The sequence below is a fragment of the Emydura macquarii genome, unplaced genomic scaffold (genome assembly GCF_026122565.2).
Source record: "Emydura macquarii macquarii isolate MOO-44397 ecotype Brisbane River unplaced genomic scaffold, CSIRO-AGI_Emac_v2 contig_2768, whole genome shotgun sequence".
Lineage (NCBI taxonomy): Eukaryota > Metazoa > Chordata > Testudines > Chelidae > Emydura > Emydura macquarii.
The window spans coordinates 6,766,319-6,786,534 of NW_027132905.1; the positions used below are offsets into that span (position 1 = coordinate 6,766,319).

General features: G+C 44.8%; 1 protein-coding gene across 1 annotated transcript in view; it reads left to right on the top strand.

Annotated features, from left to right (window-relative positions):
• KLHL3 (kelch like family member 3) overlaps positions 1–5,482 on the top strand; it is a 57,967-nt gene extending 52,485 nt beyond the window's left edge. Inside the window, exon 14 of the mRNA XM_067566256.1 lies at positions 79–5,482. Within this exon, the coding sequence (XP_067422357.1) occupies positions 79–107 (29 nt within the window). The 3' untranslated portion in view covers positions 108–5,482. The remainder of the gene's footprint in view (positions 1–78) is intronic.
• The last annotated feature ends 14,734 nt before the right edge of the window (positions 5,483–20,216 follow it).

The following is a 20,216-nucleotide window of genomic DNA, read 5'->3' on the forward strand; positions in this document are numbered from 1 at the left end:
CTGGTTTTAAGCTTTGCAGCAAAATCCAAAGGTTGCTCCAAAGCGTATGTAATGTCTGTCTGTCCATTCTCACCACAGGTGTGGCTGTGATTCATAAACCATTGTGACACCGACTCCGGCTAATGCAAGGAGCAGCAGTGAAGTGAATCCTACTGGGTGGTGTTGAGGAGGTGCCTGACACCTGACTTTATCCAGCTCATTGCATTAAACTCCTAGCATGACAAGTGCTGCATTAGGAACGTCTCCTTCTGTGGATAACACAGCAACATGCCAACCCAAGGTGTTGCTTGTTGTCCTTGGTGCAATCAGTTGTCTCTCTGAACAGCCACTTTCCTGGGATAAACATTGTGCTTAAACCGATACTGGAGAGACTTCATTTCGTGTGTGAAACAAAATGCTACTGTAGGGCACGTGAGTAAAAACAAATACACTGAATTTCGTCACTACTGATACTCCGTACACTCCTTCAGTTAAGCTATTTACTCACTGCTCCTGAAACTTACTACTGACAGTGGAATCTTCTAACCACCGATCATGAGAAATATCCTGGACCAGGGTGCTGGCTTGTGTTTGGTACTGTCTCAGTCTCATGTACATATGTCCCTGGACAACTGTATGTGTCCAGAGCACACTTAGGATATGACTGGAGATGTACATTGTGTGATTTTTCTGCTAGTCACATAACTGCTCTTTTATATACAGGATAGAATGTGCTAGATCGTGGCTTGCCAAGAGATAACCCCACCACCCAAAGGTGGTTAATCCTACAGAAACGTGCTGCTCTGGAGGGGTTTACTGTTTCCATAAAACATATACTGTTTGAAAGAAAAATCAAGGAAGAAAGTCATATGCCTGTGTCCTGCATTTCAAAGCCATTTCAGAAGAGAGCATTTAAACGTTAGGGTGTGTCTTACTGAGCCATTAACACGTCTTGCCTGTATCCAGCCAAATAATCCTCCACCAACCAAGAAGTGATTAAAGACCAAGATAAAATGCCTGCAGTGTCTTAAAGCTTCCAGAAGAGGGAAATCTTATTCTTCAGCGTCATTGTTCTTGTTTTCTGTGTTATGTTTTCTTCTGTCCATGCAAAGTAGTTAGCAGGAGATTTATAAGGTCATTCCAAAAAGGGAATAAGGATTTTAAACAGTGAAAGCTGGACTTTTAATAATTTCACTTGTATCCATAGTCCTGCTAGTTTGTTTTCTCTTTAAAAGGATAGAGTCATCTTGCAAATCACATGTGTGACTCCCAACATAACCTGCTGCTGGGAGTCACGACACACTTCTGGGTATCTGCTGTAGTTACAAGTAATGCCAAAGGAGACTCCAATAGAAAGATGGTAGTGGGCGGTGGGGAGAATAAGAGGTTTCCACTTTTTTTAATCTCACTTAACTTTGCGTGTTTTACAGGACATTTGGTAGAGTCAGTTTCATTGTTTTCCCCTAAAGAGCCAATCAGAGCTTTCCTATACAGGGAAATTGACCTGCAGAATTACAGCAGTATTATTCTACCACTATAGCTGTGGCAGAATAACTCCCAAAGTGGACTCGTAGACTTTTTAAGGTCAGAAGGGACCATCATGATCATCTAATCTGACTTCCTGCGCATTGCAGGCTGCAGAACCTCACCCACCCACCCACTCACTGTATTCCAGAATAAAAGTGACTTTTTCCAATATAGCTCAAATTGCTTTGGAGGCAGTTATACCACTATAGCTGTGTCAGAATATTTATACCACTGTAATTCTGCTGATCAGTTTTCCCCTGTAGACAAGTCCTCAATCTCTCCTTGCTCAGAAAGCTCTCCTATCTCCCCTGCTCTTAAAAATATCAACAGGGGAATAGAAAAACCCTTTAAAATTGTTTGTAAAGGAATATAAAAATGTCATGATGTGCTGATTTTAAAGGGAGATGGATCACGAAGTGGAATATTTTAAAAGCCAGGACTCGTCTACACAGAGACTTAGTGTGTGGCAAACTGGCGTGTAAATCTACAGTGTACCAGCTGAGCACGTGCTGACTAGCTGTGACATCAAGGGGCACTAAGGAACTTTTTGTGCACGACAGCAGGATCCACATGGCCAGTGAGTACGCAGCCGTCTAGTGCACTGTAGATCACACCCTGTTTTCTTGTGCACTAGTCTCCATGTAGACAAGATCAAATGGATTTTAAAAAGTCAAATTGACCGTGTCCCTTTTAACCTGGATGCCTGTGGCAGAGTCCCATTGGAGCACTGCATAGGCACTTGAGTGGCGCATTTGATCCTCTCTAGGGAATATTAAGTAGTGTCCACTCGTTCTGTGTTTTAAAGCTAAAAGTGAACTGTCCACTGGAATGACAATATTGATATTGGAGACAGCTGGGGGAGGTAATATCTCTTATTGGCCCGACTCCTGTGGGCGAGAGAGACAAGCTTTTGAGCCACACAGAGCTTTCCTTCAGGTCTGGGGAATGTGCTTCGAGTGTCGGAGCTAAAAGCCAGGCAGAACATATTGTTTAGCATCAGTAGTTAGCACACCTTCACAACGGCTACAACTGCACTGCATGCAATATGGAGATCCCACAGCATCCCAGCTGGCTTAGGGTGAGGGGGTTCTGGAAATAAGTCAAGAAAGGAGAGCGTCCCATAAACCCTCCTCCAGGCTTACAGTCCACATAATCAGTGACATTAGCGTTTTAAAAAAAAATGGTTCTGCCAGCTGATGCTTTACTATTGTGTTTTCCCTCCATAATTTGCTTGCCGGGAGTCTGGTGTAAAGGCGTTGAAGTTGGACTTCAGCAGGCTTTGGACAGGCCATTGGAGACATTCTCACCTATGACAAGTGAGATCCTGTCACACATGACTGAACCACCAGCATTTCATCTCCAGATGGCTACTTACCAGCCATTACACTTCAGCTTTGAGTAGTCTATGTCCAATGCTATATAAAATGAAGTAATTCTTAAATTAACTCCATAGACCATGGCATTAGCTCTAGAACAACTCACATGGGGTTATAATACATGAGATGAAAGGTCGAACGTCTTTAACTACCAAAGACGCTCGGGGACAATGGTTTTGGTGTCTTATTGCTATTCTGAAATGGCATTTACGTATACATGTGGCCTGAGGAAAACCACGAGACCCATGCGCTTACTGGACAGGACTAGGACCCTGACTGCTAGGACCCTGACAATTGTGTTTTCCTCTCCAAAGCTATTTCTTATCAATAGGTAATGCCATGCTTCTTTCCTTCCTTCTCCAAAGTTGCAGCATTATGCCAGTCAAGTGACCTCATTTTTCAGCTATGCAATATTGACATCTGTAACATGACAAGCCACTGGTAATATCCCCTAAAAATGCTTTTGAAGTTGTCTTACTGGATGCATGGTCTAATGTTTGTATTAATTCTGAGTACCTGAGCCAGATCCTTTCAAATATTGCCTTTTTTTTAAGGACTGAAAATGTAGTTTTGAGCTAACATTTTAATGTAAATATTTTTATAAGATAATTTTTAAAATTTTTTGGATTGCCTTTTATTGTCCTTGATGAAGTGATGTTCCATTCTGCATCGAATTCTTACATTCGAATGCAGGTCTCGCCAGCTGAGGTGTGGGTGTGAATTTGAACATTTTCTCCACAAGAAATGACAATGTTGTAACTAAGGTGGGATAAATTCTCTTGTGTTAATTCCAATGCATTAAAAGGACACCTGCTGGGTTCAACATTATGAATTTAAAATGATTTCATTACCTCGATTGCTAATAACATCTTACATTATTGGATTTAAAAAAAAAAAAAAGAATTTTTAAATGTCTAATTCAACTTTCTCCTTTTCTGCTGACGATTTATTCTCTGCTTTTCACTCAGCTCAGACAACGAAACCAGGCTGACTTTAGTCTGTTCATTTTCAGGCTCTCCTGTATGAGCAGAATGCTGCCGTTGGTTGGGTTGTAATGTAGGGAGCTGTTTTAAAGCCCAAACCTAATAATGAAAGCACATCTGATAACTGCAGGAGATTTTGCAAAGCCCTTTTTGTTCCTTTCCCAGCTGAAATGTTGAGCCATAACTTCCTCACAGCATTACTTTTCGAATGCCTAATAATTTCATGGCCTGCCCCCCGGTTGTGGATCATGATGGGATTCCTGAGCACTGATCCTTTTGCAGGATCAAGGCCTTAGGCCTGGTTTCAACCTAAAACTTAGGTCGACCTAGCTATGTTGTTCATGAGTGTGAAAAATTCATACCACTCAGATGTAATTAAGCCCCCCTAAGCCCTGATGTGGACACGGACATGGCTACATCAATAGAAGAATTCTGTCAGTCTTGCTACTGCCTGTCAATGGGGGGTTGATTTATTACAGCAACGGAAAAGCCCCTGCCATGGCTGTAGCTGTGCTGCTGTAACACTTGTAGTGTAGGCGTGCCATTAGATTCCCTAAGGGTAGCTTGTTTGGCCTCTGATAGAGAGACGGAGAGAGCCTTCTTTTGATCTAGGATGTATGAACACAGCCTAAAAGCTTTTCCTGCAGACAAATGAAGGACTGTACTTCTAAAACTTACGAGCAAATGCAAAGTCACTTCCAACATAATTTCTTGCCTCAAAGCTCTGTTTTTTTAAAGTGAGTTTTGAATCAGCTCCACATTTTCCATTTGCATGTAACAGGTAATTTGGAGTGGTCAAAGCCAATTTTCAGTTCATTTATTTTATCTAGATCCTTTTTCTATGTAGATTTGTAAAGCTCTGTAATTACCATAAAGACAGTTGGCAACATTGCTTGACAACACAATGGAAGCTGACTACTGTTCTCTTGTTTCGCGTTATGTGAGACCAAGGTAAACCATTCAGCAATCTGTGATGCCTACTGATCAGACAGTAACAATGCCTCAACAGCATACTACATTTTCTGGTTTTAAACTTTGGGGGGATTCATATCTAATATCAGGGCTGTTATATGATTGAAATTAACAGACGCACAAAATGGGATGGGCACATTAATCATATCCGTGTTAAAATAATCTATTGCTCAAAACTAGTGTTTGAGAATATATTATGTATTATAGTGTGGAAATAAGCTAAATGAATTCACTAACCTGTTCTGTTATCTTTCTTTGGTTATGAGATTATAAATTATTTTATTTCCCTCTACAGTGGCAATAAAGAAATGTTATGAAAGCTTAATTTGTATATTTTAGGTGTAAAATACGTAAAAAATAATGGAAGAGCGTGTAAGAGTTTACCTGGATGCAGAGTTTTGTTTTTATAAAACAGACTGCTGGTATAATGGCTGATACTATTACGCAGTCAATTGGTTAACTCCTTAAACCTGTCAGTTTTTTGCACAGGTGTCAAGGACAAATCTCTTGAAGTAATTCACTGGACAGATGTTTTGTCCCTTTCAGCAAACAACTGGAGAAATGGTCTTTGTAGAAACACTTATAACATGAACAGGAAATCACATTCGTTTCCAATACACTTGTTTTCATTTGAATAAAAACTGACTGATGAAATTCCTCCTGGTCAATTTGATTTGTTCTGCTCCTGACATTGGGGTACAGTTGTGTGGAGGTGCGCACACAGGCCCTGATCTCACAACTCGATCCCCCCAAGTGGATTCTTGCTACACCTGCACCCCATTACAGGACCGGGGCCACAGTTCGATATAAATAAACTAAATTGCTGTGGCTACTGACACGACTCTTTGGAAATCTAATGAAGACTGCCATAGAATTCCCTCTGCAGGCCATAGAGCTGAAAAAATTACTAAAGAGAGAAATAAATTCTGCAAACGTTATTTCTGTTGTTTTACATTGTTCACATGGAAGCATCCACCGCTGAGAATGAGGAAAAATTGGAAAACATTTAATGGGTTATGAGTGATCTCTCTGTACTTACAGCATTGCCAGCAATCTTGTCTGTGGCCACTGCAATGGATCTCAGGCCTCCATGCCTCAAGTTGCTGGGGTAGAGGTTGCTCTCCGACTCTCCATTATTATGTTGGCTACAGTAATTTGAATGGCTGAACTTCCTGGGAGAAAGTGCTTTAGAGCCATTTTCTGGGAGAGAATTTGTATTTAATATAATCTGTTTCGACTTTATCATCTCCCTGATTGTTCCTAGACATTCCCGTGTTGGCAACGGCTTTGGATGTACTTTGCTAGACGATGCCTGTAAATATTGAATGCATGTGTTAGTGCAGAACAGAAATATACCCAAAGACATCCACAAACTTCACTGGTTTTCTGGTCAGGAACTGAGCGCTGTGATTCAGCATCGCTGACACGGGTCCTTGGATCGGTATGCCATAGAGCAATGTTTCCCAACCAGTGTGCACTGGTGCGCCATCAGGCTTGAGGAGGTGGGCCATGGAATATTTTGAAAAACTACGTGAGTTCTGGATTGGCTCACGAATACTCAGGCGTTCAGTTGGAGACTCTAAGGTGGTGTTCCTCAAAATAATTAAAGGTATCCAGGTGTGCCACAGCAGAGAAAAGTTTAGGAACCACTGCCGTAGGGATCTTGATAGACAGACAGCATGCACATATTTACACACACACACACACACACACACACACACACACACACACACATACTGTCTGTCATCTTAATAAATGCTACCTGTGGGGCCCCAGTGCTGGGAGTAGGCAGTTTGTTAGCATGCTCTACTCTTACAGTCTACTGTAAATTTGGCTGAGCAACTCTATGCTGGAAGCCTCTGGTGTACGCTGCTGTCTAACTGCATGTGCCCGTCTGTCCAGAAGCACACCTGTCAGGCTGGAAGTGGGTTTTCTAGAGGATGCTGTTGCAACAGTGCTCTGGGCCAGAGGCTAGGAGGCAAGGTAGGATATTTGGAGGGTCGGAGGGATTGTGAGGTTTTCAATTTATACTTACACCACCAGAGGCTGCCACGTACCTAAACGAAGGGCAAAATAGTCCGGACAGGAGAGCCACTAAGGAGCCTGGCTGGAGGAGCCGAGCAACACTTAGACTCCCAGGTGAGCGGCAGCTCTGAACCTCTTCCAGCTCAGATCAGAAGAAACTCCTCTCTGGCTTTGCAGGGTTCTTTACTCCTTTCCCAATATGCATCAGGCTTGAACTGGTGGCATTTTCTATTTTTCTAGGCTACTGCACCTTTGTGATCCCTAATAGGCTGCTGGGAATACAGAGCTGAATGAAACAGCGAGAGCTGAATAAGAATTCCTTGTCTCCTTAGCATTCTGCTTTCCATCAGTGGGATGTTTTTATAGTAAGCTGACAAGAATTGTTCAGTATTTAGCATATGCAATGCCATGTCCCTTACTGCATTTCTCTGTGCCCTATTATATAAAGGATGCATCTTACTCTCTGATTCCTTTATTCAAGTCACTGCTATTCAAAGGTTTTGGAGTTGTAGGCGTGTTGTTTTGCCTACTGCCGTGCTTTTGCAGTGCTCAGTTATCTGTCTTTTTTTCTTACGTTTTGCACCAAGCTCCATTTTTTTAATTTTTCTCTCTGTATATTGTTTTTAATGCTGATTTCAAGAGCCAAAGTAGACACAGAATCCAGGAACAAAAAGCATTGTGGCTGTGAAGTTGATCTGCACATGTAACTCCCTGTGAAATCCCAGGAGATTTCACAAGCCCTTTTAAGAAGGTCTGATTCCTTCTCCCAGCAGACAGCTGAGGACGTGTCCACAGTGAGCTCTCTCCCACGATTGCACTGCCAATGGCGGTTGCAGCAAAGGCAGCTCTAGCTTAGATAAGGCTCTGGAGTTCTTAGCACCATTTGGTATAACCCTTTTCAGATGACGTGGTGGTAAAATCGCTGGTGCCTTCTCAACACCAGACCTCCCTCAATTGTTACCACTGCTGGAAGATTTTCAAGAGAGTTTAGTGCAGACAAGGCTGGCCAGGCTGTTCGGTAGGGAGACCATGGGATGAGGTGCAGGGAAAGAAGATGCTACTTCAGGCTGGGTTGGAGCCGGTCAGCACCTGCCCCTTGTTGGGGAATGGCTGGCATATTTTTCTAGTCTTGGCTCTGCTGGGGAGCACCTGCTGTGTGAAGGAGTTATAGACTGGCCTACACTTACGAGGCGATTCGGCGGCAGTTGATGGGAGTAGCTTGCATAACTCCTGTCGACTGCTGTGCTTCACTTCTGCGGGGCATCTCCACTGCTCTGCGCTGATGGGAACCGCGTTCCTGTCAACGCAGCACTCTGCCACTTGAGGGGGTGGTTTACCAGCGTCGACTTCTGGATCGATGGAGCGGGTCTACACTGACCGCTCAATCAATCCAAAGAGGTCGATCTGCTGGCAGCGACTTTGCCGCCATCAGTATAGACATACCTTCAGTGCAGACTTCCCCAGTTCTGCCCCCACACCGCGCAGCCTGCATTGATTCTGCTGTGTTGGCTACCTTTTGGTATGAAGCTGTGTTGGGTTGAAATAAGAATAAATTCAGCTGGTCGCTGCCTTTGATGCAAAAGACAAAATAATCCTCCTGAGAATTAATGCTTACTGAGTCATTTATAAAAGACATCCTACAAGAAAGGGGGAGTATTAATTATAAGTAGGAGTCCAAGAGCACTTATATTGTTTATAAAAGTTCTTCACAGAACTGTGTGGTGCCAACGTCCTCCGCAACCCAGTTTTTGGTTTGATAGGTAAATGTGCAGCCCCGAGCGATGTGTACGTCCCAGGATATGTAACACCATCCAAATCCACAGCATGACTACATAGTCCCAGGATATGTAACACCATCCAAATCCACAGCATGACTACATAGTTGCAGAAGGTCAAATGGAGAAACCCATTCGAAGGCCGACTGTCTCTGATGTGCTAGTGTGTAGCACGTGAGGCCTGAAAAAACATGAATCTAATTAGCGTGCAGCGAGACCTCTGGTGCATATAGTGCCTGTCAGAAGGAAACAGCCCCCTTGTGCTCTGACTTCATCTAGAAGAGAGGTTTTCTTCAATAACTCTCTCTTTTTATCATTCTACATTTTTCTCTTGATGGAATTTTTGGTTCTCGCCAAAAGTAGCCACTTCAGTTTACGGCCTCTGTCACGCCACCATTTATAACATGGGAGGCTTGAGCCAAGCTAGCAGGAGCCTGTCTCACCACACTCTGAATGATTGATTGAACAGCACAGGGAAACCTGGGCCAGCCAGGCTCATGCACGAGGCGCTGTGACTGGAGCTGCACAGGTGCCTCTTTCCTGCTTATCCAATGACTACCTGTCATGCCTTGACACTACTGGTGGCACATTGCCTGGGGATGGATGCCACTCAGCGGTAGCCAGCTCTCAGTGCCCAGCTTCTAGGCTGAAAGATGAATATCCTCCATTTCTTTGGCTGATGGACTTAATTTGGCTACATCACTTCCGCAGGGCATCCATCCCCAGGCAGAGAGGATGCTGTTGTCTGGCTGTCCACTCCCTTTCCAGCTTCAGGACATCTGTAGGCTCCTCCACAGCCTAAGGAGCAACGGGGCAACGCTCCCACATTCTAGGAGAGGCAGCACAATCCCATTTGCACTGCTGTTGTTGAATTCAGTAGGACGTAACTCAGGCAGAGTTCATGAATTACATTGCAGATGAACTCACTAGGTTGAAGCCTCTGGAAAGACTTTTATACAGAAGAGCGAAGGTGAAGAATGTTTCTTTAGCTCGCTTCTCCTAGAGGCTTTTAGAGCCCTGAATACCCAGCAAGAAATACTATTTACTTCAGGTCTGTCTTGCTGTGGCTCAGCTTGCCCTGTTTGTTTGTGGTATGGTTACTGGCTTACTGGTGCTAGTTCTTTTTTTGAAGCATCTGCTCTGCCTTCTCTAGCCAAAACAGTTCACTAAATCAATCTCATTGTTAACTATTCCTTTTTTTTAACTGTGTGTGATTAAAGTGCTAACAAATCCCTTCTCAAAGACATATTAGTCCATTCAGGAATGATTTCCAGCAGTGCTATGTTTGGGTATATTTGCTGGAGCAGATTACAACTTCTGTTTCCTTACCACAAATTCATGGTGGTCCTTATGGTTGTATTTATATACATTTAGTTTGTGATGAAGTCATTTGTGCAGGAAATAGATCCAGGTATCTTCAATTACAAGACATCAAAGCACAAGGGTAGCAATGGAATAACCAGCAGGAATTGGAGACAGAAGGAAAACGGAAGATAATGTACTAACAAACACAATCCTTCTGCTTGGTAACTGCTCCAGATCACATTTGTCCCAGGGCATGTAAATATATCTGTATTTGTGTAAACCTACACCTAAGTATTGGTAATTCTATAAAAGCTAACATCCATGACGGGAAAGGAATTTGACTTTGAAAATCTGGTCCCTATAGGGGTTGTCTAGCAGACCTTATAATTCTGGAGCCTTCTTTAAAAGAAATATGCCTTACTGCTATAGAAGAAAACCAAAAACATGCCAAAGTTACAGTTTGCCCATCATTAATCCACATGTTAACTGCATATTTTATAGCTTCCAAAAAACCCAACCACCACAACAAAACCCGGTTTCTCCCCAACCCTTGACAACTATATAATGTACAATGTACTTCCATCAGGTTTCATATTACTAAAAATTCTGAAAGTGAAGCCCAATGACACTTGTGCTAATAACCGAAGTTAAAACTTAGACACGCTTGAGAAATGAGTGTAGATGTCTTTGCATAAAGTGGTTGGGATGGGGCCAATTTGGGCCATAACTGGACATGCACATCTATGTATTTAAGGTATGCATGTGTGCCTCATTAGCAAAGTATCTGAGCATCTCCTAATCTTTACTATATTTATCCTCCCAACACTTCTGGGGGGACAGTGCTGTTATCCCCATCTGTACAGCTGGGGAACTGAGGCACAGGGACATTGACTTACCCAAGGACACACTGGTTGTCTGCCAGAGGGAAGGAACTGAACCTGAGTCTCTGGCTAGCGCCCCACATGCAGGCCATCCTTTCTCTCTCTCACGTGTGAGGTGGTAGCTAGTTTTCAAAAGGAAGTGGCTCTGTTATACGGCTTCCTGTGTATATTTTTAAAGATGAGTTTTCATAAGCGTGAGGGGTTTTTAAGCTTCATTTTTTTTTTTTTTTTGCATACGGTGTAAACCGATGGCGCCGCATCCACTTGTCTGTGGAAGAGGCTTGACTGTGGCTTAGCTGGATGTCTTGTAACTCAGCACGCCAAGGCAGGGATTGGAGGATTCCCGGGCACCAATCTGGGTGCAGATCTGCATGTGACTTCACTCACCGCTGAGAAATAGTCCCTTATTTCCTCCTTCAGTTGCCCCTGGGTCATGGCACTGGAACGGAGGGGTAGGGAGCAGGCGTCTATGTAGTGCAGAGGTGGTAGTGTGGGGAACCAGGTGTGACTGTGGAGTCTGGGGAGGCCAGGACAGAGCCCAGGGAACTGAAAGGAGTCAAGGGTAGACTGTGCCGGAGGGGATTTGGGGACTAGGTTGGAAAGGGTGTGGGAGAGCCTGAGGCAGTGTTGAGGAACTGGAGGATTTTAGGGGTTGGAGGAAGAGAGCGTGGAGCTTTTGGAGGCTGGGGGGGGAGAGGATGAGGCCTGGAGAATGTTGTCCCTGCACCCTACTGCCTCCCTATTGACCAACCCCACCCCAACCTGTGCCCTTTCAGCTTCTCATGTCTCTTCCCTTCCCCCCCCCCTCACCCCCCGCTCTCCTGGCAAGTCAGTGGAACAGCCAGCTTCATTCTTCTCCCCACTGCAGCCAGCTCCACACTGACTGGGCACCAGCACTGGGAGCAGAGGAGAGACGGTCTCCAGTGCCTTCGATGCCGGCACCTGATACCACAGTATCCCCCTAGGTGCTTGAGTGGGGAGGGGAGGAGTAATTGCGGGGGAAACCCAGTTCAGGCCCTATAGTCCTGCGGGGTGCAAGAGATTCCAGCAGAGCCGTACGTTTGCCAGAAGCATGAATGTCATGTTCAGGTTGTGAGATTTGCCGGCTCTGTGTTCATGGACCTCAGGTCTCAAGGCCTGAAGCTCCTTTTGTGAACTCCCTGCTGTTTCTCGGGACCATTTCCACCCTCAGTGACTGTGTCTCCTGCCCTACAGGAATTTTTAGGGGCAAGCCTTGGACAGAGTTGTGCTGGTCCAGGAAAGGTTTCCTGAAAGGACTGCACTGGTGCACTTGCCCTCAGTTTATCTAAAACCAATCAATTTAGTTTGGGGTTTTCCTCAGGATATCCTCTCCCTCACACCAGCCTATCCTACAGAATTTTATGGGAAAGGCAGAAGAGAGAGGACAGGAATCAGTTAATTTGCAAGTGGGTGGAAAGGAGTGAAAAATTGTGTCCCAGCCCTGCCTCAGCCTGCTTTCTTTGATTTCACTACAGGAAGCAATGCTAGGCCTGTTCTTCTACCTTCTTTCTAACAGCTCTTCGAGGGGAGTCTGAGTGTGGTGAAAGGGCGTTGGCCACAGAGGCTGGGAAAGAGAAAAAAGAAGTAGCTTTTCTGCCTGTAAGCCCAACTGTCCTATCGACAGCAGAAACTCTCAGCCATAAATTACTGCAGATATAAGTCTCTCCATTCGGAAAACGTTTTTGGAGTCCCGGCCTGGGATGTGCCCATCTGTAGGCAAACTGCAACAGCAGCCTGGCTGTGACAAAGCAAACCCTGGCTGAGGCTCTATCTGTTTCCAGCTGGTCAAAAATAGGAATTTCTCACATAGCTCTGTAGATAGTGGTGCTTTAATGATTACCAGCAAGGTAACGCTTCCTCTTTCTCCAGACAAGCTGGCATTCTCTTTAAATTCATTCCCAGCTTCTTGAGGGTCGTTCTTATGATGAATCTCAGGGCAAATTTAGCTAACCTCTGCTCACAGACATGGAAGAGGGTGTTTTTTGACAACTGAAATTATGGTCAGTATCGCCTTTTCCAGTTCCCTCTGTCACGCTGGCTGGATTGGGGGAGAGGGGGCATTTATTATGTTGTTTAACACCAATATGTCAAAATTATAGTAATTCATGTGAGATATGCCATGCCAGGTACTGTTAGAAAGACTATAATGTGCTAAGTCAGATGATGATGTTTATATTCATGTGTAATGGAAGTTATGGATATGTTTGATATATCTGTATTTCAAATTGTGCTGTGTCTGGGTCACACCCCAGACAGGATGGCTGCAGAACAATAGTCTGCTTAATGGCCCATTAAGAGATCCACAGGTACAAGGGGCCAGGGAAAGAAACCAGGGATATACCTGATGAGTCACCAGGACTTACTCATGTGACGCTGGACTCCATTTTGGTTCCTGTAAAATTCCACAAGCAGAATGGCATAGCCCAAAGGACATAAAAGGCACCTGCCTGGGATCCATTTTGTCTTCAGTCTGTCTTTCAGTCATCACCTACCTCTGGATCAACTAATCTGCTGAAGCTGTGAAACAAAGGACTGAGACCCATCCAGGTACTGGATGTACACCAGAGGGACTATACAAGTCTGCAAACTCCACAATTCTTCCAGAAACCTGATATCTATGGACTTTCAAATCAGTTGTATGTGTCTGATTGCTTTAATCCTGTAACATTTCTCTTATAGTTTGTTTCTCTCTTTTTACAATAAACCTTTAGTTTTATTTACTAACTGATTGGCTGGCAGCGTGGTATTTTGGGTAAGATCCAAACTTACATTGATCTGGTACTGTGGCTGACCCTTTGGGGTCAGGAGAACCCTTTTGGGTAAAGAGCATAGAGTTTTAAATAACTGGTCTCTTTACTGGACCTAGTGGCTGACTGAGAGCCGGAGACTGAAATGCAGTAAAGGGAGCTGTGTGTATGTGTATGTTGGCTTCTTGATAATTGGTGTGGGGAATCGGAAGCAGTTTGTGGCTGGCTGGGAAGTTTGACTTCAGTGTCACCCCCCAGCGCTGGGAGAATCTGCTCTCCTTTTACAGCCTGCCCTGCCCTTGGCATGCTCAGGTGGCTACCCTCGGCACAGCAGGGTCACACCTTCACTGCCTGAAATGGTTCTGTATGAAAAGAGAGAGCCCCATTAGTTGATACATGTGTAGGCTGCCATAGCTCCTACCTCACTTCTTTCATACACCCATTCAGCAATGGGATTTGTGCTACATGACAATAAAAATCGAACCCTTAGTTCTTGTTTTGTCGTCTTTACTTCCCTGAGAGTTTCATCCTCAAGGTATAGAAGCATTTTACATTAGTTATAACACCGAGGTAGTGGCAGCTGGGAATAGCCAGAGGTGGGAAAGACCTATTGGGACTGCTTCTATAAAGTTGGATGGATAATATCAGAAATGCTCACACAGTCAACAAGAACCTTTGTCCTTCGGTCCTTCGCTGTCGTCTGCATGCTGCGCTAGCTATTCATCATTCCAACTCTTTTACGTTCCCCTCAGGCAACCAGCATAGCCATTCACAGCTCTGCCACATGTAGAACTAGGCTTCTTCTCACACTCAGCTGCCGAAACCACTCACCTCTCCTTCTGAGTGTTGGACATAGTCTCTTAGACAGAGATGATGAATTAGGAGTAAATAACACCTGTGCTCAGACCTGCCAGTCATTTAGGGATCTGGGGGGCTCTTCAGGTCATCCAGCTCTGCCTGTGAATTGTGTTAATAGCTTGAAATATTTTACTGGTTGTTTAAGGCGTGATGGTGGCCTCGAGTGGTTAAGGCGTCTATTTGTAAGCCTTTGCCGTTCTGTAGTGTCCTCACGCAATGAAGTGCAGGCTACAATATTGTCATGGCACAGATGGTGAGGCACTCTAACCTGTTTGCAGAGAGGCTCTCGCTACATATTATGACATAAGCTTCGACCGCTCACTGACTGTTACAAGGAACCATGTGTGCGTACTCCTCAGTACCAACAGGAAGAGCTCACCTGCTGAGAAAAAGTTCTTTATTGGTAAAAACTCCTGCTTCTGTGTATCTATGGAGCATCTCCCATTCTCACCGCAGAACGTACGCAGATCTCCTGGAATACTCCAGTCTAGAACATAAATAAAGGGAAAAGGCTGTATTTGCAAAGGTAGTGAAGGAAAAGATACTGCATGTTAAAGGGGAGAGTGAAAAGCCCCAAGTCTTGATTCCAGCAGAGTCCTATGTACTATTGTAACCCCGAATGGGGTTGATTCATAGCCCATGAAGTAAATGGGTGGACTCTGAAACCCTTAGCTAACTTTGAAAATCTCCGTCTATGTGTATATTACTTTAAAAAAGCTACGCTGAAAGAATGGTAAGGTTGTAAACTTCAACACATAGCAGTTAGGAAATGCCATAATTAAAGTTGCCGCTGCCTCCTGTGTTGCAGAAGTTGGAAGATGGAGGCAAGGGAATGTAGGAAGAGAGGATGGTCTCCTGGTTCAGGCAGTTAAATGCTGCCTTGGAGAACTGGATTCTATCCCGATCTGTGCCACAGAATTCCTGTGTGATGTTGGGTGAATCATTTAAACCACACTCTTCGCTGATGATTACTAGCTGCTTGTTCCTCATTTTCTGGGTGCCCAAATTGAAACCTGGGTCTGATTTTCAGAAGGCTCAGTTGCAAATGGAATCAGTGGGAGCAGCGCTCTGAGCTTATGAAATGCTACGTAATGCTAACCACTCTGGAAAATTAGGTCCTAGGCATCTCAAACTGGGCACCTAAAGTTAGTGGACAGTTTAAAATTTAATTTCTCTCTGTTTCCCATCTAGAATGTGGGGCTCAGCCCTCCCCAGCGACATCCCACAAGAGTGTTGTGAAAATACATTCAGTACTGTTTGCAAAACACTAAGATGCTATAGTGATGCACAATGGAAAAGCCCATGAGAAAACAAATCATTCCATCTGCAGAAGAAGTGCTGAGTGGCTCCAGGCCTTATTTACTGCACACTATTAATTGAACAATGAGCATAAAACAAAATATTGAATAATTGCTCATTACGTGAGCCTTGCCCATCCTGTGCACTGACTGAGGAAACATGCTGAAAAACAACTTCAGTTTCATGGCTCTTCCCAAGTTTCTGGCTTATTTAACAAAAAAGAAAAAAGAAAAAAAGTAACTAAGCAAAATAGTGAGAATGTGCACAGAAGAAATTCTGTAACATGATAATGGCAAAAATTTACATTATTGATAGGACAGGAAAGTATTAGCTACGTTTTTCTTTTCTTAGGAAGGAAAAATATTCAGGAAGTTCCTACAGCTGCATAAAAATCCCTGAAAATGGAGAGAGAGAGTTCTGCTGATTTGGGAACAGCCAGAGCCCTGCATACACCTTATGTTTGAGAATTGGTGGCCACTTCCTTTTGAAAATATTTGCAATGTGTTAAAATGTTTCCTGTGCATATTTTAATGATGACTTGTCATTGGCATGGAGTTCTTTATTTCCATTTCATTTCAGTTCCAGTGCAAATACATGATACCCCACCTGCTTTTGTGGTGTTATTGCTGCATTTGATATCTTGGAAAATTCCAACGTAAGCAACCGGGTCTTTATAATGCTGTTCAGTGTTATACTTGGACTGCAAAAGCACAGTGTGTGAATCACCTTCCACCCTGCCCTTTTGTTTTGAAGGTAGGCTTTTAAATTAGTGCAAACTGTAAGCTGATGTGACAACAGTTGGAGTCCATTTGTGCAGCAGGGGGGCTGGAGAGACGTTCAGATCCACCTGAACGTATGCCTTTATGTAAAACAAGTCAGTTTATTTTTGGGTTTATCCCAAAGAATTATTTTGTTAAGTCTCTCTATTGCAGGGTAAGTGTGGACAAAAATTCTTTAGTTTGTAGTCTCTTCTGGGCAGGGACCATCTGTAATAATAAAACTAATCTTGATTAACTACTACTTAGATTTCTTAGGTTGTGAACTCGTCTTTGTTCTGTGTTTGCAGAGTGGGGCCCTTATCCATGGTTGGAGGCTCTAGCTGCTACCAAATACGCACAATAATAGTAATGGTGCTAAAAATAAGGATTCGTTCAGTTTGGAAGGATGGAGGGGGGAAATACAAATTTTCACCAGCTTTCCCAAAAACATCAGTCTGGTTCTGATTTTATCACGGCAAAGGAACAGAAAAATAAATGGCTGTAAAACATAAAATTGACCTTTCATAACAGACGGTAAAAACACCTTTTGAGATCAAAAGGATCTTGTGCTTAAAACAAGATTAGAGAGGACGGTCTCCATCAGGCTCAGAGACCGAAAAGAGCCAGAGAGGGGGGGAAAAAAATAAAAGCTTTTTCTACAAATGCAAGGTGTTTCTTTGAAGTCACTGAAGCTAAATCTAAGGTGCGCACCCCTTTGGCCTAGATACAGGACTGACGCTTTGGGTTTCCAGGTAGACACAGCTGCTACCGAGGGGATGGTCTTCTGGAATGGGAACCACTGTGGAAGTTACCGCTGCTGCCCACAATGGGGAAAGCTCATCTTTTGTCTTGGACTTTCAGTCGAGGGATTAGTGGGGCGGGTGTGTTGGGAGTGGTTAAACACGGGATGTTAGAGTTAGTGAGGTTCAGTGGATTAGTGCTAGCATCAGTCATCTCAGGGTTGGTTGTCTCAGGCTGCAGAGTCCGAATCAGGTCGCTTCCTGTGTTTGTTTGCATACTTAAGGGGGTGCCCTGGCACGGCAGCTCGGCAAGAGGTGTTGGGGGAGGCGTGCAGATGTGCATTGTGCAGAGCCTGCCGTGTGTGAGAGAGCTCTGGTGCTAGCAGCCAGGGGATGGGAGAGGGTGAAACCTGGGTGGGCTGAGCGAGGGCCGGGGTAGAGCTGGAGAATGTGCTGCAACATGCACTGCGTCCCACCACCACCACCACCTCTGGGAGCTGTGTTTAGCCCCTGAGCCTGGGATTACTCCATTCTGGGCCTGGCCAGGCTATCGGGGCTGCTGCTAGGCCGCTTTGTCCCTAGGTGCAGCAACTAGGCAATAGAGTGGCCATTTACATGCAGCGCAGGCACAGGGCAGTGCAAACACTCGGTTTGCAAAGCGTTACCGAGCTGTACAATGCATGCCACGCTGAGCACTCAAGTGCGATCCATAGAAAACATTACAGCCTTGCAATTACCCCGTAAACCACTGCGGGGAGAGAGGTGTGTTTCTTTGTCTTCCTCCACACTTAGTTCCCTTTATTCTGAACATGAAGGAAGTTTCCAATGCCAGAGACAGCCTCCTACGCCTGTTGCGTCGGCACCTTTCTGTGGCAGTCTCAGACCTCAGAATGTCACCGTCTCTCACAGCGTCTGATAAACCTTTTAGCAAGCTGCATCCCCCGCGAACCTGCTGCATTCGCATTATTGCTACAGTTTGTACTGCCCTGGAACGCAGAGGCCCCCCCTCAGGATCAGAGCCCCATTGGCTGAGGCACCGTACATATATATATAGATAGACACGGTCCTTGCCCCTAGGAGCTTACACTATAGGAAGACAAGCACTATATGAAGGGTAAGGGAGTGGGAAACAATCAAATATATAATCTTATACATAAAGTAAATTGATGGATTTCCTCTGCTCCAGCCACACTATGATAAAACTGAATAATGCCCAGCTCTTTCACAGCACTTTTTATCTATAGATCGCAAAGCACTTTACAAAAGAGGTTAGTGTCATTATCCCTGCTTTACAGATGGGGAAACTACAGCATGGACCTGATCATGGGACAGATTATTCCGTAGGTTTCCACTCAGGGTTTTTTGTGCACTGTTGTTTTGAATCACCTAATAGGAAATACAAAAGTGGCTGGGAGGCTTTGCTGTGGTAGGGTTTGAAGGTTAGAGGGGACTTGTCCGGGAGGGTCTTGGAGGCGAGGCTGAGGGGTGGGAGGAGGTGATTAGTATCTGGGGGCTTTGGAAGGGATGCAGAGCAATGTTTGGCAGCTGGAAGCGAGTTTTAGGTGAACTTGCTTGTCACCTTCCCGCCAGCTCTCACACTAGCCTGCTTCCCTTTCTTCCTAAGCAACACATCAAGCACCTTCCCACTCACAGTGATGAGCCGGGGGCCCCAGTGCCTGTGTTCTGAGCCCTGAGCATCACCTGCCTCTTCCCTTGACTGGAGCACAGGCTGTTCTGAGTCACGCAGTCCATGAATATTGCGCACCTCTTAGGTCCAATATAACTGCTTGGGAGAGATGCTCTAATTGCCCAGCAATGCACTGGCTGTCACAGCTTTACTAACTTGTCTTGGAATCTCCCGTTAACTCTTTATCAATTACTTTTTGGAAGAATGTATTTCACACAGGACACGCTTCAACTGCAACAAATAAGAAAAACAAAAGCACCATATTCTGGAAGCAGTGAGACATTTTTGGGAGAGGTTTTCAGGAAGGCAGCCTCCCTGTTGTGGTCATAATGGGAACCGGCAACAACTTTGCATGTATTTTTCGTGCACAGTTGAGTTGTGAGCTCTGGGTATTTGTGTCGCTAATCATCTAATTACCTAAACCCAGTGCGTGTGTGATTCTATCGCTACACTCCTCCTCCCACCCCTCCCTGCTGTCTGGGAACCCCTTTGTTAACTCCATCTAATAGTTGATTCAGGTGCTGTACCAATAATACAGGAAGCTTATTTAATGCCTCACATTCATAAACCATTCACAGACGCGTGCTGCCAGAAGGAGTGAAATGAAGTGCCCCCCTGCTTGGTGTTCTGAGGAAGGAGACAGCCACTTGACTTTATCCATCTCAGTAGTATCAGAATCCTAGCACGACGATTAGTGCATCACTCTGGCAAGCGTTCTGCATTGGATGATGCAGCCATGTACAAAGCCTAGTGGGAGCATGCTCCATGTTAGCCGGGGCTGACACCAGAGATGGATGTGGTCCGTTGTGCTTAGCTCTGACAATATCAACTAGAGAAGGAAAACAACTTGGTGCACCAAGGCGAACGAGTGATACCGTATGTATAGCACGCCGTGTGTTCAAGAGAGGGGGTGGTGGGCCATGTTACTGTGCTCCCTGGTGCACAGCGACTACAGCGTGTTCTCCCTTGTCATGCTGAGTGTCACAACAATAAGCTGAAGAGCGGCAGGTCTCAGGACACCAAGCGGGCTTTTGCCGCTCCTGTCTTGCATCAGTATCACCCTGGTTTATGAATCACAGCCACAGCCGTTGTGCGAGGGACTTCACGTCTAAGCTAAGTGTATCTGAGCTCTCTTTAGGGCATTTCCTGGCTGACGCTTTGTAGAGGCACCTGTCAGAATAGCCAGGGCCAGCTGCAGGGGTGATGGACAGAAACAGCACAGGCTGGAGCTATAACAGGATGCCTGAGCAGCGAGGGGTATGATGGCAGCTAGCAATGGCGAT